Below are 15,198 nucleotides of genomic sequence, written 5' to 3' on the forward strand. Positions count from 1 at the left end.
GAAACAAATGACATGTAAAAAATTTTTTATTTATATTTTAAAGTGATGGAATTGATCTAAAACAACAAAAGAAAATAAAAAAAAACGTAATTTTACTGATAAAACAATAAAGTTACAATCTATATTTGTTACTCGTGTATGTATTTCTCGAAATTAGAATAATACATACAGTCCGACCACATTTTGTTTTTGGAAACTCATAATATCCCGCAATTGCTACAACCTCTTCGAGTGAACATTTTGTGCGCACTGGATAAACCCTATTATGACAGTCATATCAGGTATAAACTGCATTAGACAAATTTTATGTGATAATATACTCGAATAAAAAAATATTAAAAAAATTAAATTCGAATTATACCTATATTATTAACCGATCTCTAAACTAACTGAGTCATTCCGAACGATTAATTATTGGATTTTCATAAATCGAGGAGTCACACTAAATTTGTCATTATCCTTTTTCTTCAAGTTGGGCACAACTTGGCTGCCCGGATAACGGCGGTCCAACGTGGCTGTCTGATCCACCGTCACTGTTAACGACCTTCCGTAACAGTTGTATTTACCCCATTTTCTTTATTGGATATTTGCACTTTTAGTCCCTTTACTATTAATAAATTTTAATTCTTTTTAATAATTTTATTTAATTTTATATATATATATATATATATAGCCTTTCATTAATTTGAATATTTTGTATGATCCTTTATATAAGAAAAAAAGGTGTGAGATTTAGATTATTTTTAAAAGTAATAGTGGATAATTTTGTTCATGAGATAAAGATAGATAATCAGATTAATTTTTTACGTAAAAGATGAAAATTCACATAGTGAATTAATTGAATATTTTCAATTTTTTTTTGTTTTATTTTGTTTGATAAAACGTATAATTTTTTATTATTACAAATTAAATATCAAACCTAATCCTACACATTTATTTTATCCCCCTCGCGCATGTGTCCGTATATTAAACACAAAATACATATATTTAATATTTTTTTGCACATAACAAATATCTTCAGATAACTTAGTCAACAAATCAAATATCCACCAACAAAACAAACTCATCACAATACATTAATAAACAAATGATTTAACACTTACATTTGTGTAAAAAAAAATATCTCAATCAACCAAAAATCACAAGGATCAAAATTAAAATATTTAACATTTAAAGGACTAAAAGTGTAAATTTTCCTTTTAATTTTATATTTTCTTATTAGAAAACATGCAATTGAGCTCTAGCAGACCAAAATCACCAATCATGTTTGGGTTGATTTCTATTTCTAGCCATCACCCTAATTCCATCATCAATACTATAAATAGGCCAATCCAAAACCCCAAAATCCCATCATTCTTCTCTTCTACAACAACCCATTTTTCATACTCATTCAACAAATATATTAACCCTTTACAATTCTCTGTTTCATCACCTACCACTTCAGTTCTTGCTCACAAAGTAAGTCTTTTTAATGGTTCTTTTTTTGCATTGTAGTTGTTGTTTTTGTTCAATTTAGTTTTGTGGGGTTTGATTAAATTTGGATTTTATGAATATCCCATATCAATACTTACTCATTCTGTCATAATGGGTTGTGTGGGTTGGGTTCACAATATGATATTCAAGAAAGCTAATTTATTTGATGTTGTAGATTAAAAGACTAATCTTTTGAGTAAATTTCAATGTATTGTCACTTTAGTTTATTGGGGGTCTTTCAAATATGTTGTTGTTGTTATTGTTGTTGTCGTCGTCTTATTTATTGACTTTGATCTGAAATTATCTGGTTTTGGTACAAATTGATATGTTTTTGCACTTGCTTAGTTTAGGAAGTGGTGGGAATAAGCTTCTTATTGTTGGTTTGGTGATAAAGATTGTACTTTTGATGTGTTAAATGAGCCAAGGGTCTATTGAAGACAGCCTCTCTACCTCCACGAGGTAGGTAGGGGTAAGGTCTGTGTAAACTCAACTCTTTCCTGATCTCACTTGCGTGATTTCATAGGGTATGTTGATAAAGATTGTAATTTGGGTTTGATTTTCTTATTTTTTTTTTTTGGTTTGTTTCAGGGAAGTGAAGTAGAATTTGAGAAAGGGCTAGAAGAGGAGGAAGCAGCAGCAAAAACAGTAGTTGACGCTGCCATGACGATTACTCCAGCGATAAGGATTTCTGACAGAAAACTGATGGTGAAAGACAGAACAATATTAACAAATGTACCCGACAACATACTCACCACTCCCGGTGCTGCATCAGGTCCATTAGAGGGTGTATTTCTTGGTGCAGAATTTGATCAAGACAACAACCGCCATGTTGTGCCTCTCGGGAAATTACAGGATGTTCGGTTCTTGTCTTGTTTCAGGTTCAAGTTATGGTGGATGGCTCAGAAAATGGGTGATAAGGGAAGTGAAATCCCAATGGAAACACAATTTCTTCTTGTTGAAACAAAAGATGGATCTCATCTCGGATCCAACGACGACAAAAATGATGATAATATTGTGTATGCTGTTTTCCTTCCATTAATTGAAGGTTCATTTCGAGCTGTTCTTCAGGGTAATGCTGAAGACGAGCTCGAGTTATGCCTTGAAAGTGGCGATAAGGACACTGTTGGATCAGCATTTAATCAAGCAGTTTATATTCATGCTGGCAGTGATCCGTTTATCGTAATCACGGAGGCGATAAGGGCGGTGAAGTTACATCTCAAGACTTTCCGCCAACGGCACGAGAAGAAGCTCCCAAAAATTGTTGATTACTTTGGGTGGTGTACTTGGGATGCTTTTTATCAAGAAGTTACTCAAGAAGGCGTTGAAGCCGGACTCGAAAGTCTTACAGCTGGTGGTATTCCGCCAAAATTCATCATCATCGACGATGGCTGGCAGTCAGTCGGTGGTGATCCAGAAGTTGATAAACCATTGATGAGACTTACAGGATTAAAAGAAAACGAAAAATTTCAGAAGAACGAAGATCCAACAGTGGGGATTAAAAACATTGTGAATATAGCTAAAGAGAAATACGGGCTGAACTATGTGTACGTATGGCACGCAATAACGGGTTATTGGGGCGGAGTCCGACCCGGAGTTAAGGGGATGGAGGAATACGGATCGGTTGTGAAGTACCCAGATATTACAAAAGGAGTGATGGAGAATGAACCGGGTTGGAAAACGGATGCAATTGCGGTTCAAGGTTTGGGTTTGGTTAACCCGAAAAGTGCTTATAAGTTTTATAACGAAATGCATAGTTATTTGGCTTCAGCTGGAGTGGATGGATTGAAGGTGGATGTGCAGTGTATACTGGAGACTTTAGGGGGTGGTTTAGGGGGTCGGGTTGAGCTCACTAAACAGTATCATCAAGCTCTTGATGCTTCTGTTGCTCGGAATTTTCCTGATAATGGTTGCATTGCTTGCATGAGCCACAATACTGATGCACTTTACTGGTATGTGCACTTTCTATTTTGGTTAAATATTTTCCATTTTTTATGATGAACATCAAGTCTTTATAACTGAAATTTAGTTTCAAGTGATTCATTTGATGTCAGCATGATCTATATTTCTCATGTTGTCCACTAATATTTTGGTCAGTTTCTTGAAATTTGAGATTTTGAAAAGTGAAGGCATGTTATAATATGTAAAGATCTGATTTTTAGGACTGGTGGTGTTTTGGTTATTTTTCATTAAGAATAGAATATTTCTTTAGTCCCCTACAAAGTTAATTGTATTACCATCTAAGTGGTCCTTATTTGGTAAAAGTTCTTATCTTTTCTTTGGTTACTAGCATACAAAGTAGTTTAATGTATAAACATATAGTATTATCTTCATGTTGCTTCTGGCTGATCTGATGAGCCAAATGACAAAACACTTTAGATGGCATGGTTTTATCCAAAAAGTTGCTGGAATGCTTATAAAAATAGTTTTTTGGCAAGTTGATGTAGTGGTGGCCAAGATATTTTTCTGTATTGATAATTTCAATAACAGATATGGCCCATCTGTGTCTTTTTAGTTTCTCAGTCTCAATCTTTTTAGCCTTTTGAACTTTATACAGCATTTAGTATGTAACTGCTGTAAAGATTTGATAAATTGTTTTATGTTGTGTTTTGATCATTACAATGGAACAGTTCAAAGCAGACGGCAGTTGTGAGAGCATCAGATGACTTCTATCCAAGAGATCCAGCTTCACACACCATTCACATTGCTTGTGTGGCATACAACAGTGTGTTCCTTGGAGAAATTATGCTGCCTGATTGGGACATGTTCCACTCCCTTCATCCAGCAGCTGAGTATCATGGCTCAGCGAGGGCGTTGAGTGGTGGACCTGTCTATGTTAGGTAATAAATTTATGTCCAATGAATATTTGTATGGATCCTTGTTTTGTAACAACAGTAGTATGTGATGATTTGTGTCGAGTTACTAATTTTTTTGCTCTGTTCTAAATGACAGTGATGCACCTGGCAAGCACAACTTTGATGTTCTGAGGAAGCTTGTTCTTCCCGATGGTTCAATTCTTCGTGCTCGTTTGCCTGGTCGACCTACAAAGGACTCCCTTTTCACTGATCCTTCTCGTGATGGTGTTAGGTACGTGATCCATTTTCACCATTAATGCTATTTGTTGAATGTGCAGCTTGGGTGGTCGTTAGTTGAAATTTTTGAGCTAGAAGGTTAGTTTGTTTAGAATGGGAAATAAGGATAAAGAAGTGACTTATAATGTTTGTCACCAAAAGAATGTGCATGATATTCCTCTATTTCCTTCTTTTTTTTTAAAAAAAAAAATATGGTTAAGCTGTGGCTGATAATGGAAAGTGAACTGTTTTGTTAGTATGATTGCAAATAGTGAGGGTTGTGTCTAACGAACATAATGACGTTTTCAGCCTTTTGAAGATATGGAGCATGAACAAATACACTGGTGTTCTTGGAATATACAACTGCCAAGGTGCTGCATGGAGCACGGTTGAGAGGAAGACCACATTCCACAAAACCAGCTCAGAGGCGATAACAGGCTATATCAGGGGCCGTGATGTCCATTTCATATCTGAAGCTGCCTTGGACCCCAACTGGAGTGGAGACACAGTTCTTTACTCTCATGGAAGTGCTGAGCTTGTTGTTCTCCCGTATAATGCAGCAATGCCTGTTTCTTTTAAGATCCTTGAGCACGAGACATACACTGTCACGCCTATTAAGGTCTTGGCTCCTGGCTTCAGCTTTGCACCTTTGGGGCTTATTGATATGTACAATGCTGGTGGGGCAATTGAAGGACTAAAATACGAGGTGAAGGCAGGCGCAGAATTGTCTGAACTGGAGGCTGGATATCAAGGTGAAGGAAATCTTGTGGCTGAAGATAAAATTGAGAACTTGAGCACAGAAGCAGTTGCAGTAGTGTCGATGGAAGTAAGGGGATGTGGCCGATTTGGTGTTTACTCATCTGTCAAGCCGAGGAAGTGCAGTGTGGGTGGAGATATGGTTGATTTTGCCTATAACTCAGAATCTGGTTTGTTAACTTTGAATCTTGATGCTATGCCTCCAGCAGATCAGAAAGTGCACATCATTGAAGTTGAAGTATAGATATTAGAAGGGAAGACATTATTTGACTTAGATTATTAAGAAGGGTATTTTTTGGGGACTCAAAAGGTGGGATTGAGACTTAGATTTATGGTATAACTTCTCCGATCCTGCTAACACGAGATGCTTTGTGCCTTACTAGATTATGATCCATAGTATGTGTCCCCACTTATTTGTATCACCATTGAATAGTTAAGCTCCATTTGCTTTTCATGGAAGGAAGGTATGGTAGAAGTTGATGATCTAAGAGAAGGAATTTAATGTGGAATATGGTTATCCTTCAATAATGTGATTATGATTGTGTTTGACAATATTTTCATTCTCTTGTTATGTTTGGGCCAACTTGTGCAAACATTGATTGTAGTAATCATCTTTCCACTTATTTCCTATTTTAGACACTTCTTAGATTACCTTATAAAATACTAACAAATGAATCTCTATGAGAAATCATTCATTGGTAACAAAAACTAAAACATCTTACATGTTGAATCAAACTGTAGGTCATCAAAGTGGAGTTCGATATCCTTGTTGTATCAAAACTGAAGCGTTGTATACATAACGCTACCTAAACTCCACTGGTGAGATCACACTCTATATGTTGTTGGATAAAAAACTGAACTAGTGAAGGGAAATTTGGAGAAATAAAAAGAGCAATTTTTTTATCTGTCTAAGTCCCATTTCTAGAGAATGTACATTGTAAGAAGACTGTATTCTTTCATTCACCCAAAAAGCACTTACAATCATACTTGTGATTTACAGCTAGATCTTCCAAGACTTTCCCATTTTTACAACTACAAAATTGTTTAGCTGCAAAAGAAGCCATTTCCCTTTTGCAAAAACTCATTGGTGTCAATTGAGAGGTCTGTGGACTTTTGTTGGAGCTTTTGGTCTACCCTTCTTTCAGTTTAATAATTCCACTGATGGTCTTCTGGCCTAAAAAGGACTCCCTATTCTTCGAAGTCAGAGTCGTACTGGGCAGACAATAACACTTCTTCAAGTTCCTTACTGAAGTCTTCATTGTCATCCTGCTCTTCAGCTACTTCTTGTTGGGACTTATCCTGCTCTTCAGCCACTTCTTGTTGGGACTTATCATGCTCTTCAGCCACTTTTTGTTGGGACTTATCATGCTCTCCTCCAACAACGTCAACTGAGTCTTTTTTCACAGGCTGATGAAGAATGCCTGTTTTTTGATAAAATAGTTCCTTCTGAACTTTCCAGTCATCAGCAGTCTTCCCGACTACGTCTCCTATCAATGTCTGGTTTTCTGCTATGTGCTTTATACTTTCTACATCCACAATGCCACTAGCCTCTTTAACAAAAAACAAGAAAACAAGTGAAAAGATGTCCTCTTCGACTTTAGTAAAGGGGGAGCCGAAACCTAGGATGCAAAAGAAACTTGTGGAATTTATGCATGCCCAATCCCCTGAATCTTGAAACTAAGCTCAAACTTGGGAGGAAAGTTTTAGACTGCCTATACACTATCTGAACAATACTTCGCTGAACGAATTCAGGTAGCTTCACCGCATAAACGTATTCACAGCTACTTCAGTATGTACACAATGCATAATTTTCACTGTTATTGAATACTAAATATCCTTACTTAGCACATCAGTAGTGCTGACCACAAATACAAAATGATCAACTGACCAAGATATATTTCCGTGAAAAACTTAAGAAGCTACCTTTAATACTAACTATGCCTTGACACAAAATAGTGCAGACCACATAGAAAATGGCCAAAATATATATCCGATAAAAGCTTAAGAAGCTCATTGAGTTACCTTCAATACTAAATATGCCGTACTCGCACATCATAGTGCTGACAATACATAGAAAATCACCAAAATATATGTTCCTTTAAAAGCTTTAAGCTCAAAGAAATACCTTTAATAGCTAGATCTTTCGCCCTTGCATAATCTGCTGACTTTTGCTTGAGCGTATCCACCTCAAGCTCCAATCCCTAGGAAATATGGGAATATGAATTTAGCATTCTTAAGTCAAAGATGGAGACATGCAATAGCAGGTTAAGTCACAAGAGACCTGATAAAAGGATTAGCACAACTAGTGCAGCCTCCCACCTAGCTAACTTGCTACACTGATCAACTCAACATTCAAATAATCCAATTAACGGAAAGAATGCCCACATGTCCAAATAATCCTCTACCAATATATTTGATTTCGCGTCATTTAAAGCTTAAAACCCTCCATTTGAGTTTATCTCATAAACAGGAAACTAGTAAAGGGAGGAAACATAAATAACACTTGCATGTGATTCTGAAGATACTTGCAAAATTATATCTACAAAAAAACACAGAAACACCGTCACAACAGCAGAAACAATATCCTATTCCAGCAAACACAACTGGTTCACATTTTGGAAGGGAGCAATTCCAACCAAATTAAAGTCACAAGTTTTAAAAAGTCGATTGCTCTAAAATAACTAAATATTACTTGTATTTTTTATTTTGACGAAGTTGTCACCTGATTATATTCTTGCAATCAATAGAAGTACGGGTCTACTAAATATTTCCATCAAAATGGTGCTTGAGTTCAATGAATCCTTGTAACTAGCCACATCAATCCATATGAACACTGTATGCAAAAGTACAGAGCTGGAAGTATATTCTAGAAATCGAACATACCATATCCATGTGGGTGAAATGCTCGATCCGGCTATTTGCAAATAACCTACATCATCAAAGGAAACAAGATGAGGGAAGGTTTAGAGTAGATTGTGAAATAACAAGCTGTAGCAGGAAAAGTATCAGTAACATACTTTTTGCATGCTATTTGGATACTTGCATTTTGTACTTCTGACAGTTCATCTAGTCTCTCCGCTGCAGAGCTTTCATTCACATCCACAAACCCAAAAAGAAACATGTTCCTATCAAACATACGCTTGACTACAGCAGGGACTACCTTAACATCTTTGGCCTTTGCCTCAGCGACAACGTTCCTAAGATTCTTTAACTCTCCTGTCAAATGGAATTGATGAAATATCGTCAAATCACAGCAAGATAAGTGCATCAAAAGCACGTGAGAGTTGCACAAAGAACTAAATTGGTAACCTAACACTAGAAAATTGGTAAACAACAAATACTAGACGAAGTACCAGATCCAAATCTCCACGTACCAATATAAAAGGAATCCACAGACATTGATCAGATGGTATACATCCTAAGTGGAACTAAGCCAGAAGGAACAAGAAATTTCAGACTAATATAGCACTATGGTCCAATGGTTTGCTGGAGCACTGTTGATCAGCTGTTTAGAATGTCTCCCAGACAGAAATTTCTCTCTCTGATTTGGCACTCCAAGATAAGAAGTTGATGGAGTATGCACCCAAAGAAACACAATTTTTTTTTTATCCTCACAGATCTCGAACTGAAAGAATATGAATAGAATGTGGCAATTCATTTATACACGGGTGTGGCTACATATCAAGAACACTGAATCATGGTGAACCAGTCTAGAAGTGCGAACTATAATGCATATTGAATCTGCAGATAATAGTTCAAAACTTATAATGTTCATTGGGGTATTTATGATGCTGAAGATGCAACGACTTCTCATGAATATAGAACTACCATAAGGCAATTTGAGAAATGAGAGAAAAAGAGAGGAGGAGATCATTTGGCATCCAAGGATTTTTTTGTAAGAAGTCCTACTGATTATTGTTCTTTAAATAAAACACAACATGTCCTTCAAATGAAATTGAAACTTACACCTAAGAACTTTTTCGCAAAACTATAGTATAAGCTAATATTGTGATTGGTGGTCTCAGTAACACCAACTTATTCATCATCTATATTTTCATTTTTCATAAATTATCCAAGAATTCCTTGAATTTGGGTTTTAACTATTACTATGAATCACTGAGAAAACTGAATACAGTATTGACCCACCTGTGGTTACAGGTTAATGTCCCAAACCTAAGCCAAGAAAAGTTTTAACATCAGTCGAAGCAACAATTACGGACACCTATTAGTGGTCAAAATCCATTTCACATAGCCTGCAAAATATAGAAACTTGATAGTCCAGTTACATGTTTGGAGAATTCTCCTAAAGCAACCTACGTATAGTATGAGTAATAAAACTATGAATCAACATCCTCACTAGAACAATTTACTATGCCAATGATCTAGAAGATCTACGGAAAATAAATGTACATTATACTTCCTAATTGATCTGATCTAAAGCATAAATTGTGTTAAATCAGTTTCCATGTTCCATGACACATTTTAAAACAGAAATCTAGGAAGTATCCATGATGACATATGCTCTAGACAATGCCATAAAAAAAAACAGGAGATTTGCATCTGCATTTCAAGTCTGAAAGCATGTAGTTAAAACATATTGGATTCGGAAATTTGGCCAAAGAATGGTGGAATTCTTTCAACATTATTGGCAGGCTAGATTTCATCTTTTGCAAAGAAACTCTAATTATTGAAAGTTAAGCTCAAGGAATGGAACATGACTTCTTTTGCACAATTGGAAAATAGAAAATTCTTCATCCTTAACAGGATTATAAAATCGAACCAGAATCCGACAATTCTCCCCCTTTGGATGAGCATCAAATGTCAAAGGTGCACCATCAGATTGAGCTGGAGAAGATTTTCAGATTGGAAGTGATCTCAAGACGACCAAATCGAGGTGTTTATGGTTGAACAAGGGGATCATAACACTAGCATCTTTCATAACATGGCAAATACTTGTAGGAGATTTAGCCATATTGACAAGCTAGATATGAATGGGACTATTACAGAAGACAGGGATGTGATTGCTCATCAGATTCTTTCTTTATATTAGGCACAAAGGATGAAGTTTCTTATATTTCCAGTAATTAAGCTGACTAACAGCTGCAAAAACATTCTCTTGAAGAGAAGATTCTTGGTGTTATTAAGAGCCAGATGGTTTCTCCATGGGTTGCTACAAATACTGTTGGTATACAGTTAAAGAAGACTTGATGTGGGCTATAATTTCCACGATCTGGAACATTTCCATGATCTGGAACATTTTGAGAAAAGCTTAAATTCGTCTTTTATTGCTCTCATCCCAAAGAAGTGCTATAAAAAGCCTTAAGGGATTTTAGACCTAGCAGTTCGATAGATAGTATTTATAAGATTATATCTAATGCTCTTATGAACATATTAAAAGTTGTACTTCCTAAGTTGATCAATAGTTCTCAGGTGGGTTTCTTAAGTGACAGAAATATCACTGATGCAGCCTTGATAGCTAACAAATATTTGGACTCAAGGACGAAAATTGGAAAACTTGGAATTCTTGCAAATTGGATACCAAGAAAGCACTTGGATCATGTTAATCGGAAGTTCAAGCTGGATTTATTGAGATAAATGGGTGTCAGTATCAAATGGATCATTAGATTAGTTTATATTTCATCAGTGAAGTTCTGCATTCTCATAAATGGTGCAGGACATGGTTTTTACTCTAGTCAAAGAGGTTTGAGACAACAAGACCCTTTATCTCCTTTCCTCTTTGTTTTGGTGATGGGGAATGATGGAGGGACTCAGTAAGATGACTCACAATATGGCTCAAGCAAATTGAATTTCTAGTTTCTCTTGGGGGTCCTGAAGCTTTGAAAACCTCTCATATTCTTTATGCAGACGACAGAAATCTTCTATGAAGCCCAAGGAACAGCAACTTATGTTCTTGAGGATGTTTCTAACAATTTTTAGGCTGTTTCAGGCCTTGGTATTGATTTTGCCAGAAACTCCATATTCCCGGTCAGCAATGTTTCTGATATTGACAGTTTGGTGTATCTTACGATGCAACATTAGATCTATCCCTACAAAGTATTTGGCCCTTCCTTTGGGAAAAAATACAATTCAGCGGCCATTTGGAATGAGGCTCTCGGAAAGATGAAGAAAAATTATCCAACTGGAAACGACAATAATTTTCAATGGGTGGAAGTGTCACTCTAATCTACAGAGTTCCGAATGCTCTTCCCACTTGAACAATATCGCTATTTCCTGCTCCTACTTCAGTCTTAAAGCGCATGGACAAAATTACAAGGGATTTTCTGTGGAAATGAAATAAACAGTCCAAGTCTTTTCCCAAATAAAATGGAACTGTGTCACCAGATAAGAACAATGGCAGTTTTAGCATTAAGAACCTAAAACTTCATAATGTTAGTCTCTTGACCAAATAGCACTGGGACACTTTTGTAGAGGATTCTAGTTGATAAGTTCTCACTAGATGGTTTTGGCATACCAAAGTTTCAAATGTCCCTCATGGAGTCCGGAAGCATATTCAAACACACAAGAGTCTCTTTGAAACAAATGAAGCTTTCTGGTAGGTTGTAGCAGAAGCTTTAGATTTGGGGAAAATGCTGATTTTTTTATGAACATAGTTAGAATCTTTTTTCTCAACAAAGTTTAAATGATCAGGAAATATAAAGTGCATGCTCTCTTTTGAATCTACTTGGCACCATAACAAAAGGATGATACTTTCAAATGGAAACTTTTCAGTGAAGTCATGCTACAAATTGTGAAAAAATGGTCATACCACTTCTTGGGGCTGGAGGAAATTTGGCACAAAGAAGCAAGTAAGCAACCTTCGAAGGTATCTTGCTTCTCTTGGTTGGTGGTTGTAGAAGCATGTCTCACTCAATCAAATCTTGAGAGGAATACAACTATGTAGCAGATGTCCCCTTTGCAAAGAGAATCCTGAAGTGGCATGCCACTAATTTTTTCACCACAAGATCACTCACCAGATTCAAAGATGTTCTTTGCAATTTTTAACATGAAACGCACAGTGCCCCACTCTATTCTAGAATTTCTGCATAGCTGGAAGAGAGTTGGGCTCAACAAGAAGGCACACAATTTGGAACACATAGACCTTAGGTCATTTGGTGGACAATTTGGATAGAATGAAACAACAGAATTTTTGAAGGCAAAAGGAGGAATATATGTAGGCTTAAACTTAAAGACATTTTCTTGTTAGCTTTCTGGTGCAACTTGGCTATGTAAATGATGTTGATTCCTTGTTAGGTATATCGGGGAGCTGCACAACATGTAAACCTTGATGCACTTTCTTAGTCCCATCCTTTCCATTTATAAAATTCACCATTACTTATCAAATGAAAGAGATTAGCAATTAATGAAACAACTGAATAAGAATTGGATCTAATGTTTTTTAATTAAGATTTTCATGTGATATTAACTTTTCTCATCTCATTAGACCAATCTTGCACCACAAAGAGAGAATCATCATATATGCAGAACAATTTCATGTCATATCATGTTAAGAAGATATTATTTATACCCATAGATAAATAAATCTTGAAAGGAGGCTTGAATGGCTGTGTCTCATAGAGGCAATATAGGCAATATAGTCCACCCAGTCTACTCAAAAGAGAATTAGTAGACACCATATAACCTGCAATACATTACATTTGGTTAATCTGCTGAAAGAAAATGTCAGTCAAGATGAAAATCCTATTGTATGATGACTGCTCCTTCCGCCAAAATTTTAAGAGAAAAACAAAGGCTTTTCTTAGAAGTGTAATGACTTGACACTCCCTTTTTTTTTAAGAGGGAATGAATGTCAGCATAAATTGAAAATGATTTGGATTTTAAGGTTTCTCTATGTTTCTGTATGTTTTGTGATATGGCTCTTAGTTCGTGTTCTCCACATTCTTACTCATTGACTGATAGACCAAGTGGAATTTGGTTAAAATAGCACATGAAATGTTCCATAGTAGCAATCAAATAAATCTACGACCATTTGTATTTGTAATACGAAACCACATATATCAAATAAATAAATAAAACGGTGTTCCCTTCATGAAATTGATTTGAGTTCTACTTGAGATAAAAAGGCATAGTCATCGCAAATCGATTGGTACTTCAATGCTATATAAAATTTTAACAGTCCTCTAGTGTGCACCTCATGATGGTCGTATTTCACATTAAAGGAAGAGTAGATTACATATCCGGTTGGTCATACTTTCTCTTTCTTTTGTTTGGTGTGCAGTAGATGCTAATACGTCATACATTTTAGTATGCCATAGTAATCAGAATCATTCTCTCCGGAAGCAACTAAAAATATGTTACATTAGGCAAACCAACAGAGTCTAGAATGGAAAAAAATTAACATACCAATGCAGTAGGCATAGAGTGATTGTATAAAGCATGCCTGATCTTTAGGGGGACTAGCCTCGAAAATATAGGAGAACTTTTTAGAAACCCACACTCTCTTCATTTCTGCAAAAGTAGGAGATCCACCCTACAAAATAACCATATTATCAGTATGAACAATCATGAGAAGTGCAGGATAAACAAATAGAGATTGATATCTACTGTATACTTAAACTAAAGACAACACGCATAAACTAGTTAGTAGTACCTTGGCAAACTCATTTATAAGCTCGTCAATGTCTAATTTGAATGGTTTAAGGTCCATATTGCTAACCTTGACTTCTCTTTATGGCCTACAAGAAGAAAACTTCTTGATTAGATTGCTTCAAAGAACATAGGAACTATAAATGCAATATCATTACAGCTAGAAAATATGATGATTAAAAACATACAATAAAACGCATAACAGACCTCTGTGCGGTAAGATTGTCTGGTTCATTGGTAAAGAAAATCAACATATTTGCAGGTTCATGGAGCAATAACTTAACAATTTAAACATATCTGTGGGTAATTACTTGTTAAATATGATGGTTGGTTCATTCAAGAAATAGTTTGCGTGAATCATACTTTTCAAGTAACAACAAATTATTCCAGTAACGCTAAGCATATAAAGTAATTGTAAGGGCAGCTCAAAAATGGTAAGAATATTTGAAGTACAGGTTTGATGCAGATCATCAATATAGTTAAAATTGTTCCAATAAGATGCAAATTCTCACATGCAATATTCAAAATATTCGGCAACACAATTCATTTTCAATTCGCTTCCATGTAAATTATGTATAAATCATGCAATTTGTGAAAAAACAAGTTGTGGAAAATTCACTACTCAGCACTCACAACACTCGTGCCGAGACACCCGTCACAGCGAGCAATTCATTTGACTTCTTCAACTACCTAATATCACTAAAAGACTCTATGCGTTAGCTTTATGAACTTCTATCATGATAAATTCACTGCAACTGGCCCTCAATTTTACCAATCGTGTTTTCCATCTATGAGTAGCTCAAACCAATCAATAAGCTACCAATTACAACCTATTTGTAAATTCATTCGGTTCATCAAAAGTTCCACGGATTCTCTTGATTTTCTTAACCCTAGTATTTTAACTATTAATCTCATCCCAACTCTTCAAAACAATTCATAATTTAGTTTATCCATATCATATAAAACTCAAATCAAATCTATAAATTTTCGATCAGAAAAATAAGTAAAAGATTACCTTGAGATCAATTTTTCAAAGGCCTTTGACAGCTTGTTGAAGTAGGGAGAAAAACGATTGATCTCAGTGAGTATGAATAATGAGCTTCATGGATCCCAAAAATGAGATTTGGGTTTAGGAACGACGGAAGGGATCAACAGAGGTTTTTTTGCCTCTGTGTGGTTTTTGCGATTCTCTTTGTGAGAGAAAGAAATTATGAGGTATAAGGTATAAGACTTTGGGGATTAGCCTCCTTTTTATACTGTACAGTCCAGCCGTGGTGCGTCCCCCCCCCCCCCCAAA

General features: G+C 35.8%; 2 protein-coding genes across 3 annotated transcripts in view; one reads left to right on the forward strand and one right to left on the reverse strand.

Annotated features, from left to right (window-relative positions):
• The first annotated feature begins 1,237 nt into the window (after positions 1-1,237).
• Positions 1,238-5,857, forward strand: LOC107025889 (probable galactinol--sucrose galactosyltransferase 6). Of its 2 annotated transcripts, XM_027918750.1 has the most exons (6): positions 1,345-1,458; positions 1,819-1,947; positions 2,062-3,422; positions 4,101-4,310; positions 4,423-4,557; positions 4,851-5,857. In XM_027918750.1, exons 3-6 carry the CDS (start codon positions 2,134-2,136, stop codon positions 5,539-5,541), a joined length of 2,325 nt encoding a protein of 774 aa, XP_027774551.1. In that variant the 5' UTR covers positions 1,345-1,458; positions 1,819-1,947; positions 2,062-2,133; the 3' UTR covers positions 5,542-5,857. The 2 variants fall into 2 exon arrangements, with proteins under 2 accessions (XP_015082154.1, XP_027774551.1); XM_015226668.2 differs by lacking the exon at positions 1,819-1,947 and having other exon boundaries at positions 1,238-1,458.
• A 313-nt stretch (positions 5,858-6,170) lies between these two features.
• The window catches only part of LOC107025890, a 12,624-nt gene continuing 3,596 nt past the window's right edge, over positions 6,171-15,198 (reverse strand). The window contains exons 2-8 of the mRNA XM_015226670.2: positions 13,906-13,990; positions 13,659-13,785; positions 12,823-12,936; positions 8,315-8,513; positions 8,181-8,226; positions 7,423-7,498; positions 6,171-6,847 (exon numbers count right to left, since the gene is read on the reverse strand). Of these exons, the coding sequence (XP_015082156.1) occupies positions 6,486-6,847; positions 7,423-7,498; positions 8,181-8,226; positions 8,315-8,513; positions 12,823-12,936; positions 13,659-13,785; positions 13,906-13,962 (981 nt within the window). The 5' untranslated portion in view covers positions 13,963-13,990 and the 3' untranslated portion in view covers positions 6,171-6,485. The remainder of the gene's footprint in view (positions 6,848-7,422; positions 7,499-8,180; positions 8,227-8,314; positions 8,514-12,822; positions 12,937-13,658; positions 13,786-13,905; positions 13,991-15,198) is intronic.

The sequence above is a fragment of the Solanum pennellii genome, chromosome 7 (assembly GCF_001406875.1).
Source record: "Solanum pennellii chromosome 7, SPENNV200".
In the NCBI taxonomy this organism is placed as follows: Eukaryota; Viridiplantae; Streptophyta; class Magnoliopsida; order Solanales; family Solanaceae; genus Solanum; species Solanum pennellii.